Here is a 22,564-nt window from a genome sequence, read left to right on the forward strand (position 1 = left end):
ATTATGGGCACACCTTCCCTTTATGGGGGACAGACCATGATTCGGTAAAGTAATATAAGGAGTGGATTTACATTGTAATACATATCACATTTGAGGCACTTGCATGCTCTGTAATGATTGGATAATGGACAGCTAGCAAGAGTGTGATATGGACCCATTCTTTACATATGTGTGCATCCTGAAACTACTGGCTTGTACAATCCAAAACATTCATGAATGTGATGTTGAGGTGAGTCACTTGTAGACTCAAGACAGTTCACTTCATGTGCGCGTATTCTGGCATGAGTCTGACTGATCACTCAAGACGGAAATTAGTCTGACCGATCACTCCAGAAGGAACTGAGTCTGACAGCTCAGTGCAGAAAGATTCTAAAATCTGCACTTTCCTCCAAGCGGTCTTTACAGTCAGTAGTCTGAGAATGGTAGGTAGGCAGGACCACTTCTACGCTGAGCCACATCCACTCCATGAGCATGCATTTTCTGCATCAGACTCCTGCAGTTGTTAGCTCTGTCCAGAGTGAACCTTAACTATCATCTGGACTGGAAAACCAGTCTCAATAAATAGAGCACACATGTACATGATATGTAAGAGATGACCATTCTAGATCTTCCAATCTGCATGCTATGTCAAGGGTGTCATTTGCAGGCCTATACCAGTTAAATTTATTTTATACTGGAATGCTAGTGTTAGTTGTTGGAGTCTGACTTTGAACTTGAAACTGGCAGCACAGCTCCAAATATGTAGAGGCTAGTTGATGCACTGTGCAGATCCCAACATTAAAATATAATAAAGATGGTATTTTCTAATTTCAGATATATTGTTGCACATGGTAAAATCATATGGAAGGGGGAGGGCAGGGTTGGGTATGTACCATTTCTTCATTTAGGGTCTCTTTGATTTCACATAGCCTTTAATAAGAAACTGTATTTAATTTGTATTTGTATGTTTATGTTACCATATGTGAATGATATTATGAAAACTGTTTTTTCCCAAGTTTTACAAAGTGTCTTTGGGGCAGAAGCCCCAAAATCTATTTGCACTAAACAGGCATTTTAGTTGCCTCACTCAATTTGCACTATATGGTGGTGTCTCCATCTGTGTAAGTTTGTGTGTGTGTGTCTGTGAAAAACCTTATGCATGTCTATGTGTGTGTGTGTTTGTGTCTATGTGTCTGTGTGCAAGAGAGAGTGTGTGTCTGTTCCCCTCCACCTGCCCAAATCACTAACTATGACCCTAAGCATCTCGAGCCACAAAGTCTACGACCATCTCTGGCCTCATGTGGTGATTCCCTGGCATAATGGTGGTAGTCATTGTTTCATTATGGGTATTCATGTTATGTTATTTTATGTCTATTTGTATAGCACACTACTCACCCATGAGGGTATCCAGGCACTTGAGCAGGTGTGTAGGTGAATGTCCCCTCAGAGTAATTCGAAGAGCCAGGCCTTCAGCTTCTTATGGAATTCAAGTAGCGAGGAGGAGGCTCTGATGTATTGTGGGAGGCCGTTCTGTGTTTTATGTGCTATGTACAAGAACAAACGACCTCCTGCTCTACTCTTGTGAATACGGTGGTATGTGATGGAGAGAGTGAAGCTGAATGTCGGTGTCGGTTAGGCTGGTGAAAGTGTATGCAGTTGTTGAAGTATGCTGGACCGGTGTAGTATAAGGCTTTGGATGTGTGCGTGAGGAGTTTGAATTGGCTACATTTGTGAATGGCGAGCCATTGGACCTCTCTGACGTGGGGTGAGATGTGAGTTTGGCGTGAGAGGTCGAGTATGAGTCTTGCAGCGGAGTTCTAGATGGTCTGCAGTCATGTCTTGGAGCTGCTTAGCATGATGGGGCATACCCCTATCATAAAGCTGCCCCTGCCATAATAATGGCAATTTATGGTATATTGCGAGGATCCTTTACACTTTGGTGCCAACTCTTGATTTAAAGATGGCTGCGGTATAATGGTGGTAATTCCTAGCATGTTGTGGCCATTAACTGCATGTTTCACAGTGTTTCACACCACTGGCAGAATGCTGCTTTCAGGAAAATGAAAGCTTTTGGCATATAGGGAGTGGTGTCTGTGACATGTTTGTGTCCACTGTTGACATAATGCTGGCCATGGAATAATGGTGGCATATTAGGGTATCCATTGAATGATGGTGCTCATCCCAACATAATGCTTGCACTGACATTGCGGTGATAATTTGTTGCCCACTGTCGACAACTTGACACTTTGGTACACATCCCTGAAATAATGATGGCCAGTATGGCATGATTGTGTAGTTCTTGGCATATTAGTAGATGGTGCCAACCCCAGTATAATGCTTGCTGTTGCATAGTGGTGATAGGTATTTTCATATTGTGTACAACTATGGCATATGTCAAAATAGTACCGAAATATAAGAGAATATACCCTTTTGCACAGTGGTGATAATTCCTGGCCTAATGTGGACATTAATAGCATGACGGTCCCCTCTCCTGACATAATGATTGTGGAAGCACTTGGCATGTAATTAACTTTCCTTTCTTGTGATATCTATCCACGAATGAAAAAACATCTTTTTTTTTTAAAAACAGATTTTATTCATCAAATGACACGTATACAGCAAGACTCTGTAACCCAGAGACATCTGCACAATAAATGCAAAGCTTCCTGACTTTGATATTTCAATAAGATCCAGAAGAAATGGAAAGCAATACAGATGAAAAACAAAACCCCCATATGCAAACCCCCACCCAACAACCCCCACACCCCTGGTCGCACTAACGGCCTCCCATAGAAGACCTAGCTGTGCCCTTGCACCGCCACCACGCGTTCCAATACACGAGGAAGAAAGAAACTTCAGATTGCACCAGCAGGGTAATATTAAACTGGATGGAGGGGCACTGCTGCATGTTCTGGCTCCAATAACAAGCCCCAATAGTCTGCCCATCGCTTCCAAACCTTAAAGTGTTTCTATGGGCGACCTCTTGTGGTGAAAATAGGGAGTTCCAAACCCATACAGAAGTCCAGTCCCTTCTTCCAGACCGACACAGAGGGTGGCACCGGTGCCTTCCACGCCCTAGCAATGTCCCTCTTCGCCAGAGTAAACCCCAGCAGCATAAGATGGCGTTTATAAAAATTACCCCAATCCCATCCATGACTTGCAATAGCACCAATTTCGGCGAATGGGGCAGGACCCAGCCCAACACCTCAGGAAGGCAGGTCAGGACCCCCCTCCAGAATCGTGGCAATGAAAGACAATGCCAAATCGTGTGTATTAGGATCTCCTTCTCCAGCTCACACCATAGGGGAGGCCACCAGACCTGCCCTCCATAACCAGACCCGCGTGAAATAGACCCTATGAAGATATTTGAACTGGACAATGCGCAGGCGGGTCGCTATAGCCGCCCCCCTCGGAGAGGCCAGTTTCTCCGTCCAGTCTTCCTCCTCCAGTGAGCCCACATCATCCTCCCAGGCCCCTCTAAGCTTCTGCAGTGTAGGGGAGCTAAGAGTTACTAGGGACTGGTAGATCTTAGAAATGTTATGATCCTGAAGCTCCCCCATGAATACCTTTGCTTCTATTGGGCTGAACTCCGCCAGGGACTCCAATCCCTCCAGACTTGGGGAGAGGGCGTGTCGAATCTGGAGATATTTGTAGAATTGGGTTCTCGGCATTTGAAAATCTTTTTGCAGATCTTGAAAGGACTTCAGGATCAGCCCCCTCATGACATCACCCAGGGTAGAGATACCAATATGGTCCCAACCACAAAACCCCGCCAGAGTAGCTAATTGTGGCAGACAGCCATTATTCCTGAGGTGGGTCTCACCTGTCAGCTTATCCCACCACCCCACCATCCTCCGCAGGGCCTGTCGCCAAATTTGGAAAACCACTTGAGTCGCTGGCGGCAGGGACCTACGCACTGATGCTGAGTACAGAATCATGTGTAAGGAGAGGTCTCCCATAAGACGCCCCTCCACAGCGTAAGCAGGGTCATCTCTGCTTCCATACCACCACTCATTTAAGACCAATAAATGTGAGGCCATGTAATATGATAGTATATCAGAGGTCACCAGTCCCCCACAGTACGTAGAGAGAAAGCAGGTCCGTAGGGCGACTCTCACCGCACCACCCGCCCATAGAAATTGACCCATGGTGCATTGACCTGCCCAAACCATCTAGGGTGAATCGGATATGGGTGATTCTGCAGTTGATACAGTAATCGGGGAAGAGAGACCATCTTAAAAATGGCCGACCATCCATAGATAGATAGATAGATAGTGGCATATGGGACCATGTCTTAAGATCCTCCCGGACGCGCTCCCAGTCCGGAGCCAGATTCCTTTCCCACGCCACAGTGAGTGAGTCCGATAAAAACACCCCAAGATACTTCATCCTGCCGGTAACAACCCGAACTGAAGAGACCCATGCGCTCAATCCCGATGCATACCCAAGAGGCAACAAGGTAGATTTACCGGGGTTCATGTAGAGACCCGAAGACTCTCCAAAGATCTGCATAATTCGAAGTAGCCGCGGCCCCGTCCGGTCAACGTCGGTGAGAAAGAATAAAACATCATTGGCGTATAGCGCAATATGGTCCTACAACCCATGCACCCATTCAAAGCCAGACACCTGCGTGTCCATACGAACCCAGGCGGCCAAGGGTACCATCGCCAGGGCAAACAGATATGGAGACAGCTGACAGCCCTGCCGGGTGCCCCGTTGAAGAGAGAAGGTAGAGAAAGTACAGCCCGCAACACGTACCGAGGCAGTAAGATCCGTGCAAAGTAGGGACAGGTAGGACAGAAAACGCGGTCCAAGATTCAATCTGCGTATCAGCGCGAAGAGATAGACCCAGCTAAGGGAATCAAATGCCCTGTCCATTTCAGCCAACAAGTGCGCCGCCCGCATTCCTAGCCCACGGATATCTGCAACAGCAACCTGTGCCCAGCGAATATTATATTGAGTCGCCCGCTGGGGCATAAACCCGGCCTGATCCGGGAGCACCAAGGTAGAAATGTGGGACCGCAGACGGTTGGCCAATGCCTTGGCCAAAATTTTGGATTCTACATTTAGGAGCGAAATAGGATGTTAGGAAGCATGCTGGTCTAGGAGTCTGCCTGGTATGTGAAACACTACAACTCCCGCATGTCGCCAGTCCAGAGGAAGACACCCCCGCTCACGGGACTCCTCCACCACTCTACGGTAATGGGGTCCCAGCTGTAGACAAAAATTATTTTAAATTTCACAGGGGAACCAATTTGGCCCTGGGGCCTTCCCCGAATTAAGGTCTCCTAGGGCAGCCCCAATTCCTCCTCCGTGAGCGGGAGAGCCAGCTCAGCGCTCGCCTCAGCAGACAGGGCCTGAGGCGGGAGGTCATCCAAACACCGGCCTACCACGCCTTTGTGGAGACACTCTCTGGGGGCATATAGCTCCGCAAAATAGGTAGAGAAGCTCTCAGCGATGTCCCGGCTGTCTGTGGGAGGCCTACCATCTAGGCCCACTATAAAAGGAAGGGGCTGGGAATGGAACATCCCCTGACACAACCGATGTAGCATTTTGCTAGATTTATCTCCCCATTGGTAGACCATACTGCGCATTGCCAGCCAGGTAAGGCGGGCCTCATCCCTAAGAAGAGCTGCATAATTCTGTTGCGCCAGCAACAGCTGCTGCTGTGCATGGTGACCGCCAACTCCTCTACTACGACGGTCACGAGCCACAATAGCAGTCTCCGCTTGTAGCAGAGCCTCCTTCCGCATCCTATGGGCTGCCGCACAGAAGGATATATCTACGCCCCGCATTCTGGGCATCAGCACCTCCCACTGAGATTCAGCCCCAAACACCGACCCCACATTGAGCATCAAGTATTGATCAAGCACAGTCTCCAGACACTCCCTGTAGTCTGCCTTCTGGAGGTTCCACGTCGAGAGGCACCAGCGGAAGGACTGTTTCGCCCAGCCCATCTGTAACGTTAGAGTAACCGGTGAATGATCAGAGATCCCCCTCTGAAGGATCTCTGCCTGCAACACCCTGCCAGCTGTCGCCTGAGGAACAAACAAATAATCAAGGCGAGAGAAGGAGTTGTGAACCGCAAAGAGATACGTGTATCCCTGAGTGTTTCTATGCATTCGGCGCCAAGGGTCCACCCAATCGAGCGCAGTCACCAACGAGGAAAGCTTCGTAGCCTGCCCTGCAGTCACACTCTCCCCGAGCCTCCAACGGTCCCAGGACACATCCAGTACTTCATTCCAGTCACCCCCAATCATGGACAGGCCCTCTGGCATATCCGCCCACAGTGTCAGGTCCCACGAGAGCGGAGGAGGCACATAGACACAGCCCAAAACCACTGGTTCCTCTCTGGTCATGCCCTGCAGGAACAGATATCGCCCCTGAGTGTCCGACCAAGTCTTGACATGTGTGTAATGGACCCAGCGGTGAGCCAAGATCGCCACCCCCCGGGAACCCTGTGCAAACCCTGAGTGAAACACCTGAGCGTAACCATAACGTTGAAGGCAGAGTGCCTTCGAACCCATAAGATGTGTTTCTTGTAGCATGAGTATATCAGTATGAGCTTTCTTAGCCTGCTGGAGAACTGCCTCTCGCTTAATTTTATCTAATACTCCCCTGACATTCCAGATCACTATTTGAAGAGTCCGAGGAGATACCTGGGGGCCACTAGGTGGATCAGCCATTGGATACCCTGTGGAGATATGCCAGTGCAAATGAAAGTATGTGGTGTGTGTACAGAGGCTTAACAGTACCGTACCAAAGTGCGACTTGTTGACAAAACCAGAAACAACCCAACAAACCCCCCACCCTATACTTCAAAAACGATGAAGCATCTGTCGTGGCGGGTGCTGCCAGCGGACCCCAACTGGGAGTCCTGGTGCACCTCGACCAATGGATCCCCAAGTTATAGCCCAAATTCAGCAGGCATCTTCTCCGCGGAAAGGACCGACAGTGAAGCCGGCCCACATTTAGGCTCCTCCGATCCAGGCAACAATGTCAAAGATATATAGGACTGCGAACTCTCCCTCTTATTTGGGGACCAAAGTAGACTGTCTGGGGGCCAAGTCAGCTCGGAAGGACACACTACAGGAGCGGGATCGGCGACTGGATCTGGAGCATCTGCGATCCTTGGGCTTCAGTGTAGGCTGCTTATGAGCCGCCTCACTGGATGAGGTGTCGGAGTCACGCTGAGGCGGCGTATGGGAATGCAAACGCACCGTCTCATCTGTCCACTGAAATACTTCCTCTGGTGAATCAAAGAAGTGCATCCGGGATCGGTACACCACCCTAAGTCTGGCCGGATACAGCAGAGCATATGGCAGTTTTAGCTCGCGGAGTCGTGCCTTGGCCGCCAAAAAGGATTGCCTCCGTTGCTGGATCAATTTTGTGTAGTCCGGGAAGATCAAAATGCGAGCGTTATCGAAAAGCAGAGGTTCCTTGGCCCTAGCCTGTTTTAAAATGACGTCTCGGTCGTGATAGTTCAGCAGCTTTGCGATAACCGGCCTTGGACGGGCTACAGGCGGGGGCTTCTGCATGAGGGCTCTATGGGCGTGCTCAACCACAAAGCAGCGAGACAGGGATTCCGGGGGTAGCCAGCTCTCCAGCCACCCAGTAAGGAACTGCTCCATATCTCCCCCCCTCGCACCCCTACGGGAAGCCCACAAAGTGGAGTGTTACACCTTGCCCGCACCTCCGCATCCCCCACGCGCGTCGCAAGGCCCTGCTGAGTCATCTCGAGGCTGGCCACCCGCTTCTGCAGTGTCGCAACTTCTTCCTCCACCCCAGAGATCCGTGTCTCCGTGATGCGGGCCCCTGCGTTCCACAGGTCCAGGCGGAGGAGCATGATGTCGGAGCGGACTGCTCCGATTTTGGCATCCAGGGCATCTCTGGACTGCGTGATAGCAGCCATGAGTGCAGTATTGTCCTGCATGTCCGGCACAGACCCCTGTGCCCCTCCAGGCACCGCAGCGGCTGCCCCAGGGCCTGTATAGCTGTCCAGGGTGCTTTGTTTAGCCGAGCCCCCACTCGTCTTGTCCCTTGTCATGGCTCCCGATGAACCACCCTAGTCCCAGGTCGCTCAGCACCAGATTTCTAGGCAACTGCACTTGAGGAGCACTTCTCTGTCCGGGTAGGGAAAAAGGCGTCCCGCTACTGTGAGCGTGGCTGGCCGAGATGACCCCCCTGGTTCAGAAGTATGCCATGCGGAGTGAGGCCCCTAGGCCATGAATCTGGGCACCACGCGACCCGACCTGGCCGCTGAACGTGGGAATACTAGCAGGTTGGAGTAGAGGAGCAGCGAGCGGAGGGACCCCAAGTAACCACCAAGATCCGGTGACCCCGAGTCCAGGGCCGCCATGCGCTGCAAAGGGCCGCCCACTGTCCCAACAAGAGATATAGCTGCTTCCAACTAAGCACAGAGTTCAGGTGTCAGGGGGACCTCAACACACTCCTGTGGTGTTCCTACTTTCTTCTGGGGAGCTCAGCCGGGATTCGCATCCCGAAATGGCCGCCGGTGCAAGTACGTAGCGGCCCCAACTCTGAGTGAGGCTACAATCGGCACTCACTGCCTCTCCTTACACAGGGGACATGGGCCCTCCTCGACTCCAGGGCAGCACAGCAGGTTACAGACTCCGTCACCCGCTCCCCCACATCACAGCGCCTCCACCGCGGCCCGATGCGACCGCCAATTCCGTGGGCTGATGTCACCCCCGTGGCCCGGTATAGCCGCCGACCGCACTGCAGCAGCTCCGGCGGGGGAGTAGGGGGAGGGTGGCGGCCTCACCTGAGGCCCCCGCAGCTGTATATACGAAGCAGGCGATACCCTTACCTCATCACTGCCTCAGCGTGCACTCAGTGACTGTCCCGTGGCCTCCTGGAACCCCAGATGCGCCGTTCGTCTGATGTTGGCTGCCGCCACAGGCTCCAACGCATCTCCAGCACTCTCCTGGGTCGCGCCCCAGGCCACCGCCATCGCGGCTCGTCTTGCCGAGATGCGGGATCAAAATCGGGCTCAGAACGCAGCCCCCTGTCGCGTCCCACCAGGGACACAATCCAGGCGTGGGAAAGGATTGGAGGACAGCATGATTAAAGGATTAATGTTTTAGACTGGATGGAGCTTGCCTAGCACACGTCCGCCATCGTGGCTGCCAGGCCACGCCCCCCAAAAAACAACAAAAAAACAACATCTTTGATCAAATTTGCGTTTACTTTTTTCATGAACATGCATGCTTTTTTTTACTTTTAAAAGTAAAGTTTATTAAGAAGGAAAAAGGGAAAATAAACAGCAGGTTCACAATATAATATAATAACTGTGTACTGAAAACATTTTAATATTAATAAGATAGAACAGGAAAATATTTGCAATTGTATGTAGAAAACAGGATAAGGGGGAAGGGAGAAAGAAAATAGAAAGGGTAAAAATAAAAGCACTTCCCATGTAATGAAACTAACATAATTTTAAACAGTAGTGGAATTACAACAATCATAGAGCACATAGCATCAAGGAAGCAAAAAAGCAAAACCTATTTGTTAGATCTGACATCCTTGGCGTAGGTTTTTCCCCTATCTTTTGCCTCTGCTACCTGGATTTTTGATGCTGTGCTGGATTTCGTTTTTGATGGTTTAGATGCTTTGGACACTCTGCCACTGCTAATCAGTGCCAGAGTGTAAGTGCTCCCTGTGTAAAATATCATATTGATTGGATATACCTGATTGGCATATCTGTATCACCATGAAGTCCCTAGTAAAGTGCACTGTGTGTGCCAGGGCTGGTGATGACAGATGCTACTAGTGGGTCTGCAGCGCTGATTGCGCCACCCACATGCGTAGCCCTAAAATGGTGTCTCAGGCCTGCCACCGCAGGCCTGCCTGCAGTCCCTGGACTGCCATGTCCTCCTGGCCAGTGTCCCCACTGGTCGGGCCTAACCCTTCCCTTTTTGTGCACATCAGTCACCCCTATGGAAGGCCCAAGGTACCCCCCTGGGCAGGGTGCAGTGTATGTAAAAGGTAGAGCATGTACTAGTGCAGGTACCATGCTCTGGTAGTGAACAGCGGCCATTTTGTGTGTTCACTGCTGCAAGGTTATCTTGCTCCATAGGCTAACATGGGGGAGGCTGGTGCCAATGGCTATCAGCCTATCTTCTCATAGGAACAAGATAAGACATGAGTGTTTGATATCCCTGAGCTCAGCATTTATTAACACATCTTTTAGGAGAGGTTGTTTATAAATCCTGAGTTGGAGAGCAGTACTTTTTAGAGAGAAGCTGTTCTCTTGTCTGACCCTTCTGTGTGCCTGGGCATGCTTGTGGATTGACTGACTGGTTTGAGAGTGACAGGGGCTGGGGATCCCCCAGGAGGTTGGCTGAGTCAGCCCTTTGCTGAATGACGACATTTGCAAGTAGAGTGGAGGGAGGAGATAGCACCTGGGAGTGAATAGGGATGTGCCTGCCTACCACAATGCTGGCTCCACCTCCTGCTGGGTGGCTGACGACTCTGCCCCTCACTCTGAAAGGAAAGAAGAAGCCAGGAAAACAAAGTGCTCCAGCAACACCCAGAACTGGATCAGACCGGGCTCAGGACCCACTTGCACAAAGACTTCAAAGACTTTTAGGGGTATAAGTATAGGACCCCATACAACAGATTTTTGGATTCTACAATCAAGAGGAACCTCTGCTGAAAGACGGACTGCTGAAGGACTGAAGGAAGATTGCCTTGCTGTGTGCTCTAAGGGCTGACCTTTTCTGCTGTGCAACTGAAGCTGTGGAGGAGAAGGGGCCTTGCTGTGTGCTGTGCCCCTGCCTACTTGACCTAACAAGACTTTGCTGTGTGCTGTGTCTTCAACTTTGAATCTCCAAGGGCCTGAGAAGAGCTGGCCTCCTGTTTTGCAACCCAGGGACAGAAAGGTTGCCAAGACTTTAAGACTCTGCTGTGTCCCCCCTGTGCTGCTGTGTGCTGCAAGGACCGTGGGCTGTTTCTACCAAGTTTCCAAGCATCTGCCCCGGGAAGTGCGCTGGCTGCTCTCTGTTTTGCTGGAGAGTGCCGCGCTGATCTTGGTCTGACACCGGTTGCCACATTGAGAAGACCGACGTGCTCATCGGCACGTGTATTGCTGTGGCCGCAGGATTGTGGGCGTCCCCCGTGCAAACCGAGCCACTGTGAGGCTTGGTGGCATCACGATCGACCCGCCGACACGGGGCGCCGTGGAATACCCTGCCCGCGATTCACCGCCGCGGCCCGGGGGCCCGAAACTGATCAGAAGCTGCACTTCCCCGCTCTGCGAAGCCGCGGAGGAGAGAACGAGGAGGCCGCGACCTGATTGGTTGCTGGCGGAGGCTTGGCCGGAGGAGCCGCGCTGCGAGTGGCTGACTCCGGTGACATCTAACATCGTCACTCGGGGCTCGTCGAGGGAGCCGCGACCGGATTGGTCCATCGCTCGGGAGCTGTGGAAGCCCTGCACCGAGCAGCCTGAGAGGAGCGCTTTAGTTATAAGCACAGAGACACCGCTAGAGGAACGTGGCTATTTAAACACTGAGAGCCTACGAACTTATTCTTTTTCTTTGAATACGAAGTCACACAAGAGACTAGAGACTATCTTCTTACGATCCTGACAACCCAAGAATGCGATTAATGAGCAACCCTTTGATAATTTGATTTCCACTGCTGAAACTAGATAAAGTTATATTTTTTGATATACTCACCTGTGTGGTCTACGTTTGTGGTGTACTAGGGGGGTCATTGTAGTTGTTACGTGCAAATACTTTACACATTGCCTTGGGGATAAGCCTGTCTGCTCGAGCCAAGCTACCTAGAGGGTGAGCAGGGGTTATCTACCGTGTGTGTCCCTGTACCCTGACTAGAAGCAAGGGTCCCTATTTGGTCTAAGGTACTTACCTCTGCCAACTAGAGACCCCCAGATCTAACACTATTACTATTAGAATGGAAGCTCTAATGAGAAAAATAACATATTCAAGGAGATTTAGATACTTTACAAGTTAAGGGTTGATGTATGAAAGTTTTTAAAACTGAGGAATCTACAAGAAAACAATGGTTACTGGAGACCAAAGAGAATTTCTTTTATACGCTCTATCTAGTCTATGATTTTAACAAACACCATATCACCAAGCTTGAAAGGGAATTTGTAGAGCATTCTTCCAATTATTAGCAATCTGCTTATATGCAATATGCATTCTTTTTTTTGAAATATTGCATTTATCCCACATAAAAACTTACATTTAATAGCAAAGTGTGTATAGTTCCAGAAATAGACAAGCTGATGTCTGAGGCCAAAATTATCTGAATTCATGCTGAGCTTTGGATACTCCTTGTTGATGTTTTTCTTTCATGCAATTACTTTTGTTTCATGACCGGGGGGGCATTTCATCAACTATAGATTTAAGCCATATCACAGAAGTGAGCAACCTACAATTGTGGCTAATGGTTGATCGCTCTAATCACACAATTGAGAGAGCCGAGGTTTAGCCACCAGACGCACTCCCTAGGTAATAGAACCAAACACAATACAGTAAGGTAAGGATCATGGTTGATTATGACAGGAGCTTTACAGGCATGTGCTGCTTTTGGCTGGAAATGTATCAGTGTTTGTTGACAATTCCAAATTAAAAAAACTGAACATTACACAATAACATACACAAACCAATATGACACAGTTAATACACAACAAGGCACAACACAACAGACCAGTCAAAACAAAATACAGCACGTACCATAGTACAACACAACATTACATTGCAATAATGCAAAAACACAACACAATGCCTCCATACCACAACAAAATGATACGCAACAAATATGCTCAAACATTATTGTCACATATTGCTTCCTCCACGAATCCGCTTTCTTAAAATAGTGGTTAATGTAGATTCAACCACGTACTTCCTTACAACCAGTCTAAACTACTTTGTTATCCAGCCCTATTGCTGTTTGAGCTTTGGGCATGATTTGAATTGGTTGCTCTGCTACATGACTCTGAAGGATCTGTCTCACTGTGGTGTCTACAACCTGAGTTGATATGTTTTTTGCAACTTATTGACACTGTCCCTAGCAACGAGCATGTCAGTCGTAATATATGACTGTCAATCTCCTTTGTAAGTACAGGCTCGAAAAATGGAAAGAAGTGATATGTTTACGTCAAAGAAGCAGCTATATACATTTTAAACACTAATAGATCATATCTTTTATGCCTCCAAAACAGGTAGCTTTTTAGGCTCATTTCAGTTGTATCCCTTCAAAACCTATGATTTTTGTTTTTGTTTTAGTAACTTTAGGAAAACATTTTTCTTTGAAATTTTCTGTTTACTCCGAATTGCTTTCTGGAGGGTAGAACCCCCCTGTCCATGAACACCTCTGGGAAATTGTGCCTTGCTGGCTTGTAGTGTGCAGTTTCTACTTTGCATTCACTCGGCTCCACTGCTACCCTTTTCCAGCCACCACTATTCCCTGTGCGCCACCACCATTTTGAAAATTCAGCAGCCACGGTGTACCCTGGAGAACCTCAAGGATGATTGGGACCACTCTGGCACAACCCCCCTCTTCTGTCACTATCCTGATGCCAACATGACAACAGCACAAATTAGGGGTTTGAACAAAATTAAAATGCAAATGCTCAAAGCTGACGTTTACCTTTGTGTTAACACTTTTATCGAAGACATATCATCCTCAGCCAAGTAAACTTTAACATGCATAGGCCATTATTGTGAAGCTGTACTTTGAATCAGCACCTGAACTTGTCAAAAGACAACATTTTGTGCACTTTTTGCATACTCTTTCCGGGTTTGAACACAGCAGGGACATTTGAGATTTAGATCCACATGAAGGGTTTTGACACGCTCTTATCCTTGAGGAACGTTTTTCGCGTCATGTCTTCTTTTGGCTGCTCAAACATTTAATTCCCACCAATGAATCATTAAAATTGTTGTAGCTGACAATCTTTCCTGTACGTTAATTTGTGTGGAAAAAAAGCCCATGCGCATAATCGATTGACTCATTGATGTAGTCATTATATGAGCAAGCCTTTGCAGATTTAATTTTCATTATGTTATAATCATTATGCTAATGAGATGAGAGTGGCAATTAGATTTCTATGCTGAATGTCTTTTGCAGACACTGGCTGTTATAATCATCTCCATTTCTTTAGGTGCTACATTACACTGACGCAGTCTCTGCATCTGACCATGAGTGGCGCGCTGTCCGGCCCTGCTGGCACCGGGAAGACAGAAACTACCAAAGACCTGGGACGGTCTTTAGGAATTATGGTGTATGTCTTTAATTGCTCTGAGCAAATGGACTACAAGGTACAGTGTTTGTAATAATAATAATAATAAAAAAGTTGCTGAAATTGTGATACGGGTGAACCACATAAGCACACCTTGATTCTGAATGCAGTTGTATGGTATACGGTTTAAAGGGCTCCTGAATCAAGATCGTTTCATTTTTTTTGTTGTTAGAAAAGTCACAAAGGCCTTCTACAAATTGCCCGGAATACGTGGGGGAGAGTTTCAGTTGCCAGAATTACCGATTCCGTGCAGTAACTCAAGGCCTGAATCTGTGCATGACGAGGAAAGGCACGAAATGGAAAATAACATTCAGTACCCAGAGTTACTGGGACGTTTCCCCAATGCCGTTCCAACATCTACGGCACTTACTACGTCTGAGCAGATGGAAAATGCCAATGAACCTACATGGTTTTTTACTGAGTGTCTTTTTGCTCCCAGGAAAAACCAGACTAGGTGTTCTTGCACATGGTAATTCTGGGTGTGCCGATACCAGACTTGTCAGAATCAGTTATGCTGCTTCATCCAACTCATGAGAGTCTATGTGGCTTTTGATGAATATTTTCTGTTGATCATATTAAGCAGAGCCCCAACCCCAAAATTGAGTAAACACCAAAATGCAGTCACCCAAAATTTACCTCAGGTGTTTCTGCTCCGGGGTTGGTTTTACTCTGAAAGGCATCCCCCCATGCCCCCGCCCCAATACCAAATCAAACCTTAGTCTAGCAGAGTAGAGAATAAGTAAATGAGACTGCTCAATAATTGAGTTCTAAATCAGGGAAAAATTATAGGATTTTATTACAGACTCTCAAAATCAGGCTGTACAGAATAAATGTATTCCAAAAAGGAGTCACTGTTCCTTATAGGAGAAAGAGGTGGAAGTAGGAAGTACTCTAGTCGTCTGCTACTCTATCTGTGGGGGACAGTTTGTCCTCCTCTTATTGCCCTCACATACCCCGAAGGATTCCATGCCTCATTATTGGGCTTTCTCCTCGTCGGGCCGGCACTGCAATGCCCTACGGGTCCCCCGAAGGGTCTCTTTATCGGAGATCTTTTGATGAAGCCGTATGGATGCGGGGGTGTAAGTGGCAGTGAAGTCCTAAAGAGTGTATTAAAAAATGGCTGGAGGGAGAGTGAATAATGTTATTAAGGTGATCCCTCTGTCATTATTAAAAACAAAGTGTGTGGTGCTGCTTTAGGGGATGTTAGGTCCCTTGACAAAAGTCTTGAGACAAAACCTCCCTTTTGGCCAATTTTGAGGCTTAGAAGAAATTGCAGTACCATACAACACTACGAAATACAGGCAGCAGATCTAAGCAAAAACCTCGAAAGGAGAAACTACCCACAAATCATCATAAAAACTGCGCAGAAGCGCTCACAAAACAATCACCGAGGAGAGCTCCTAGAAGCACAAGAAAAACAGAAAGATGAAACAATCACGTGTGTAACAACTTACACGCCTCAATCCAACCAGGTCAAAAAGATTTTGTTAAAACACTGGAACATCCTCAACACAGGCGAACTGAGATTCGTATTCAGGTGCACACAGAACTTAAGAGATATTGTCGTCCACACAAGACCACAGAAATAATTGCAAGTGTTAAGGGGCCAGTTATCGCCCACGTCCCCCAGGTTTAAACTTATGTTCCCCCAGTACACCACCCTTTTTCTTTTCTTGTTGGCATATGTGACACATAGGGGTTGTTAGTTTGGGTTGGAATCCGGGTGGGTAGGGTTTTACACTCAAATAATTGATCCTATGTCCATGGTTATTATCAATCTCTGCTCTGCGGCACCCAGAGAGGAAGCCTAATATAATGACTATGGTAATGTGTTGCAGCTTGCATACTATTATATATGCTTCCAAGATGAACACCTTTCTCATGTAATACTGTATGCTTCAATAACAAAATACAATAAAGTTTGTGTTAAAAATGCATTTATAGATGTAATGAGCTACTTCTCACATAACCTGACAGTCAATTCAGAAAACTTTAGTCGACATAAATATTGCCATAAAAGATGCAAAAGCGATGCATAAAACCAATAAACAATCAAATTTATAAGTAAGTATACCATACATAAGCAGCAATGTGATCGAAAACTTTACAGGCAAAACATTACTAACAGATGGTTTCATAGCATCATAGAAGCTGATCAGAAGACGATGGGCAATCAGTTCGTACTTGCAATTACTTTCTGCCTCAAGTCACCACCCCACCCCCCAAAAAAACACTTTGGGGCATATTATCAAGAAACGGGGTTAAAATTATCGCTGCTTTAGTGGCAGAAAACTGCTGCTAAAGCGGTGATAATGGGCTTGATAATATGCCCTTGAGAATTCCCATAGAAGCCCATGTTCTGGTGTCAACATGGGCTTCTATTGGAATTCTCCGCGGCATATTATCAAGCCCATTATCGCCGCTTTAGCGGCAGTTTTCTGCCGCTAAAGCGGCGATAATTTTAACGCCGTGCTTGATAATATGCCCCATAGTTTGTCCATTCCTTCTCAATCAGGGGGATCGAAGCGTTAACATTACAAAGAAAAAAAACCTAACCCTCCATTGATTTTCTACATCTCACATTTGCTTTAACCCCTTGAGTGCCCATGACGAGATGGTCTCGTCATGGGCCGCGGTTGCGCTGTGCCCATAACGAGACTATCTCGTCATGAGCCCCGCCCGCTAATGAAACGCCCGGCACAGGGCGTGGAAAGGGCGGGGCACTCAAGGGGTTAAAAAATAGACAAACAACAAAACAAACATCAAGACTATTTAGGAGTTGAAAATAAAACAGCGTTTCCCTGTGCTTCCTGAACCTCCTGGATGTTAAAAACGGTTTGATAAAAAGCCTTAAAAAAGAGAGTATACAATTTACAGGAGAACGTAAAGTGCATCATTGTCTGCTCAGCCTGGTCATCACAAGGGCAGGATCACACTAAACCTGACAATCAATCAGGGAACAACTCTAAATATTTGAAACAAACACTTGCATATTATTAGTTAAATTTATTCTTATATATTGTGTTTGTTCTCTTTCATTTTAGTTGCAATTAATATCATTTACTTTATTTATTTTGTTTTATTTTGTTTTGTATTATTCAGTTTTTCTTTTTATTTATTTACGTAATGTGGACATAGTCCATGAACATTGCGAGGTTTACAATAAAAGCTCCAACTTACTAGATTGAGGGTGTGCGGGACACTGAATCATACATACAAAGTAAAATTGCAACCAAAAAAAGCGTATGTGAATAAGCAGTTTACAGATGCTTGAAAATAGGGAATTGTACTTGGGAATAGTCAAAGCAGGTAATTAAAAGTCATAGTAAGAGACTACTTCAGAAGTGAAAGTTTGCTTTAGGCACTAGAGGGAAATGCAAAGGATAGTGGGAATGAATCCGGATAGGGTCAAAAATAACACTTATAGGAGATGTAAGAGTGATAAAGGGAGCAGTGTCAAAGTAGAGATGAGAAATAAAAAGTGGAAACCATAAAAGAGAGTTAGGAGTGTACACATTTTTGAGACTAGGTTTATAGTGTCACTGGCAAAGAGCCTTATGGAAGATTGCCAGAGAGGTAGTGGTGCATAGTTGTTAGGGAACTGCTTTACAAATTGTGGTCAAACTGTCTTCTAAAGATTTTTTGAGTGAGAGGTTCTAGCACAAAATAGTTTATCCTATCTAGGGACTATTTATCTGATTGGAAATTAAAATTGTTTTGTTGTCTGAACCTTAAATAGTGAAAGAGGCTGACTTGTACGGTCTTCTAACTTCAATGGGCTGCCATTTGAGTGACTGTAAAACAGGAATGATATGGTAAAATTGCACTGCATACCTATTGGGCTGTTACGCCCTCTCTTTTTGGGAAACGGTTGCACAAGTAAGTGCTGCCACAGGTCTCGGAGGAGGCCTGGGAATTTCTCTCCCAAGCAGTATCAGATGGGAGAGATGCAGCAAAGCTCACCATTTGATGTGGGCTTGACACCACTACTTGCTGGGCAGACCAATGTCATCGACGATGGCTGTTTGACGCCATGCCAGACTGAGGACTTCTGGCTTTTTGGGGGATGCCCTTTGATGGCACCCGACTCTCCAGAGACCAAGCAGAATGGCCCTGGAGCGCTTTAAGGATTCACAGGCTATGGCCAAGTCCTTGGGCCTCTCAATTACCATCCCTTTCCTGTCTGTTTTTCACCCCTTTCAGGGCCACAAATGGGGCTTTCAGCCGCACCAGCCATATCCCAGCCACAAGACTGCACAAGTTCAGCAACCTCCGCGTGGCCATGGGCGCAGTTCCTTATGACCTCATGGATCGTGTAGCTAGAAGTCGAGTCCGTCCACTCCTCCCCCTGTAATCTCCAAACCTCCCTAGTCTGACCCTTCAAGATCATGGGCAGCCAGTTGGTGGCAGGATCAGCCATCACCTCCACCACTGGCAAAACATCACATTAGACAGGTGGATTCTTCAGATAGTCTGAAAAGGCTACTCCCTCCCCTGTAGGACTATCCCTCCCTCCATGCTTCCAACTTATGACCGGCTGATGAAGGACCACCTGAACTTGCTTCAGGAGGAAGTCAGGATTCTCTTGACCAAGGGAGCCATAGAGAGTGTTCCGGCTCCAGAAGTAGGCTGTGGTTGCTATTTCTGCTACCTTCTGGTCCCGAAAAAAGGACATGGACCTTCGCCTTATTCTAGATCTGCAAGCCCTCAACTACTTCCTTAAAAAGAAAAAGTTCAAAATGCTCACTGGTGGCGTTGGACTTGCAGGATGCCTATTTTCACATTTCCATCCTGTCTGCTAATTGGCATTACCTGCGGTTCATGGTAGGCTCCAAGCACTTTCAGTTCACAGTGCTCCCATTTGGCCTTACCAGAGCCCTTCGAGTGGTCACCAAGGTGATGGCAGTAGTCCCAGCTCATCTGCGCAGATCAGGGGTGCCAGTATTCCCCTATCTTGATGACTGGCTGTTGAAGGCGAGCTCGCCCCAGACTGTCCTCTCCCACCTCCAGACTACAATGAACCTCCTGCTTTTGCTTGGGTTCACTATCAACATGCCAAAGTCACACCTCACCCCCACTCAGACTTTCCCTTTCTTTGGAGCTGTTCTAGACACAGTGTGGTTTCAGGTCTATCCTCCTGAGCAGCGAGTCCAGGATATTCGGGCTCTATTCTGAATTTCGATGACACTGACTCTGAGGCTGCAGGGCCTCATGGCCTCCTGCATACTGCTAGTGACACATGTCAGATGGCATATGCGGGCTCTGCAGAGGGAACTAAAGTTCCAGTAGGCGCAGCATCAGGGGAATCTCTCCAACATGGTCCAGATCTCAGAGAGAACTGCACAGGACCTGCAGTGGTGGCTGACTAACTGCGATTGGGTCAGAGGCAGACCCCTCTCCCTTCCCCAACCAGATCACACAGAAGTGACAGATATGTCCCTCCCGGGATGGGGCGGCCATCTGGGAGAGGTGGAGATCAGAGGACTCTGGCCTCCGGCAGAATCCGGACTCCACATCAACTCAGAGCAATTTGTTTGGCATTGAAAGCTTTTCTTCCTTCCGTCAAGGGAAAACTGGTTCAGGTGTTCACGGACAACACCACCCCCATGTGGTACTGGAAAAAATGGGGCGGGGTGGGGTTGTGGCCTCTTTGTCAAGAGGCCCTGCGTCTCTGGACTTAGCTGTAACAGCAGGGCATATCCCTGGTGGTTCAACACCTGGCAGGTTCCCTAAACGCCATGGCAGACAAACGCAGCTGTCAATATATATCGGTTCATGAATGGCGTCTCCATCCGGAGGTCGAGCAAGGTCTCTTTCAGAAGTGAGGAGAGACTTGATTAGATCGGATCACCTCTGCTGAGAATGCGCAATGTCAGCAGTTTTGTGCGCTGGTGTTTCAAAGGCGGCATTCGCTCAGCTACGCTTTTCATCTCGAGTGGAGCTCAGGCCTCCTGTACATCTTTCGGCCAATACCACTCATGTCCAGAGTGCTCAAGAAAATCAGAAGCGACCGGGCCCTAGTCATTCTTGTAGCTCCGGACTGTGAATGGAGAGTCTGGTATCCTGATCTTCCCCAACTGAGTACCAATCGTCTGATCAGCCTGCCTCTTCGGGAGGATGTTTGTCTCAGCAACAGGGGAGGGTCCACCACCCAAACCTGTCAACTCTATGCCTTCTTTCATGGAGATTGATCGGCGGCAGTTGATAGCATTTGAGCTTCCTCTTGAAGTCTGCAATGTTATTTTGGAAGCCAGGCGTCCCTCTACCAAGACCGTGTGCACTTGTGGTGGCAAACATTAGTAAAATATTATACAGAAAGGTCTATTGATCCTCTTTCTGCTTCCCTCTCTCAAGTCCTTCTCTCTACTTTAACTCTTACCCAGCAGGGCTCGGCTCTGGGCACCCTTAAAGGGTATATTTTGGCCCTGTCTGCCTTCTTGAGACTGCCAGACTAACCCTGTTTAATTTAATCCCCTGTTATAAATAGATTTCTTAACAGGCTTGTACACCTGCCCCATTCATCTCGCCTCAGTGTAACCTTAATTTGGTTCTCACCTTCCTCATGTGTGCTCCATTCAAACCTCTACACAAATGTCCCCTCTGGCTGCTTACCATTAAAACAGCCTTTTTGGTGGCAATAACTTCTGCCAGGAGGGTGAACTAATTGCAGGCTCTGTTATCCAGGCCTCCTTACCATCTTCCCTAAGTAGTTGCTTCACACTAGGGCCTCTTTCTTACCAAAAGTAGTAACACCATTCCACGTGGGGCAATCCGTCACATTGCCCACTTTGTATGCTCCTTCGCACCCTTTAAGAGAGGAGAAGCGACTCCACCATCGCAAACCAAAACGAGCGTTGTCATTTTAACTTGACTGCACTAAAGAGTCCCGGGTGACCACCAGCTCTTCGTGGGGTATGTTGAATCAAAGAAAGGCCGTGTGGTGCAGAAGAGGGTTATTGTGCAATGGTTTGTCCCCTGCATCCAAATTTGCTATGCTCAGGCCAAGAAACAGCCTCCTGTGTGCTTAAGAGCTCATTCTACCAGAGCTAAGCCTGCGACCACAGCGTTGCAACGTGCTGTTCCAGTCCTTGAAATTTGTCAAGCAGCAATGTGGGTATCACTGCACATGTTCACTAAGCGCTACTTCCTGGACAGCCAAGTCAGCAGGGATGACCTTTTTGGCTGCTCTATCCTGCAGGACTTCCAGGTCTAAACTTGTCCACAGTCCCTCCTGGGATTGCTTGGGTATCTACTCAAAGGTAAGGAATCTGCGGCTAGATGTCTCTATCAGATGGACAAGTTACTTACCTTCGGTAACACCTTGTTTGGTAGAGACATGATCTAGCCGCAGATTCCTTACTGACCCACTGATCCTTCCCACACTGTGGACAGGTTTTTAGGGTCAGGGCTGATCCCTTTCAGGGCCCTATCTGTTCTAAACACACCACTGTCAGTGCCCTTCAAGACACCGTGCTCCTGGTTTGGACGCAGATGTCAATTCCAGCACGGGAAACGTCGTCGACGTCACGTGGAGCTGACTGATACCACCTACCGGTGTGCAAGGGTATTGCTTGACGAAAACTGTTCTTGATCCAGCCTAATGCTTGGGAAATTCTAAGGTAATGAATCTATGGCTAGATCGTGTCTCTGCCAGATAATCCGTTACTGAAGGTAAGTAACTTCTCCTTCTAGATGATCGGTCCTAAGTTATTCTCTTTCCTTCTTTCTCTTCCATCCCAGTATAACTAAACTGCAGGGCGCCACAGGGAACTGCTTTAAGTCCTACAGTCTTTAACATCTATATGATCCCTGTGGCTATCCAAAGTCACAGTTTGGGCTCAGAAATTATGTTGTATGCCAATGACAATTGATCATGTCACTACTTAAAGATAATGATCTCTTTCTTAATACGTTCAGGCAATGTTTAATATCAATCTCATCTAGGAAGAGTGACAATTGTCTGAAACTTCATTCTGAGAAAACAAATCTGCTTATAATGGGAAAGGAATGTCATGTTTGGAGTGGGCCATGAAACTTTTCCAAACCTTGGTTCTCAGTAGGAGCATAGAAATAAACTAGTTAGATGATCTTTTAGACCTCACATAAATGCTGTTACCACCATCTGTTGCAGCTTTATGAAAACTCTTAGAGTGATTCAGGCTGGCTACTATGTATCTGTTGCTCCCTTCTAGATGTCAGATCACTTGGAGGGGGGGGCTGGTCGGCGTCTGAGATAGGCTCTAAGCATTGAAATCAGCTCCTCTTAACTATTCGAGCTACATTGCATCTTTT

General features: G+C 47.5%; 1 protein-coding gene across 1 annotated transcript in view; it reads left to right on the forward strand.

Moving 5' to 3' along the window:
• LOC146861181 (dynein axonemal heavy chain 11-like) overlaps positions 1-22,564 on the forward strand; it is a 2,741,463-nt gene that overhangs the window by 769,547 nt on the left and 1,949,352 nt on the right. Inside the window, exon 25 of the mRNA XM_085646213.1 lies at positions 14,135-14,291. Coding sequence (XP_085502339.1) covers positions 14,135-14,291 — 157 coding nt within the window. The remainder of the gene's footprint in view (positions 1-14,134; positions 14,292-22,564) is intronic.

This window comes from Triturus cristatus, chromosome 3_1 (assembly GCF_964204655.1).
Source record: "Triturus cristatus chromosome 3_1, aTriCri1.1, whole genome shotgun sequence".
Lineage (NCBI taxonomy): Eukaryota > Metazoa > Chordata > Amphibia > Caudata > Salamandridae > Triturus > Triturus cristatus.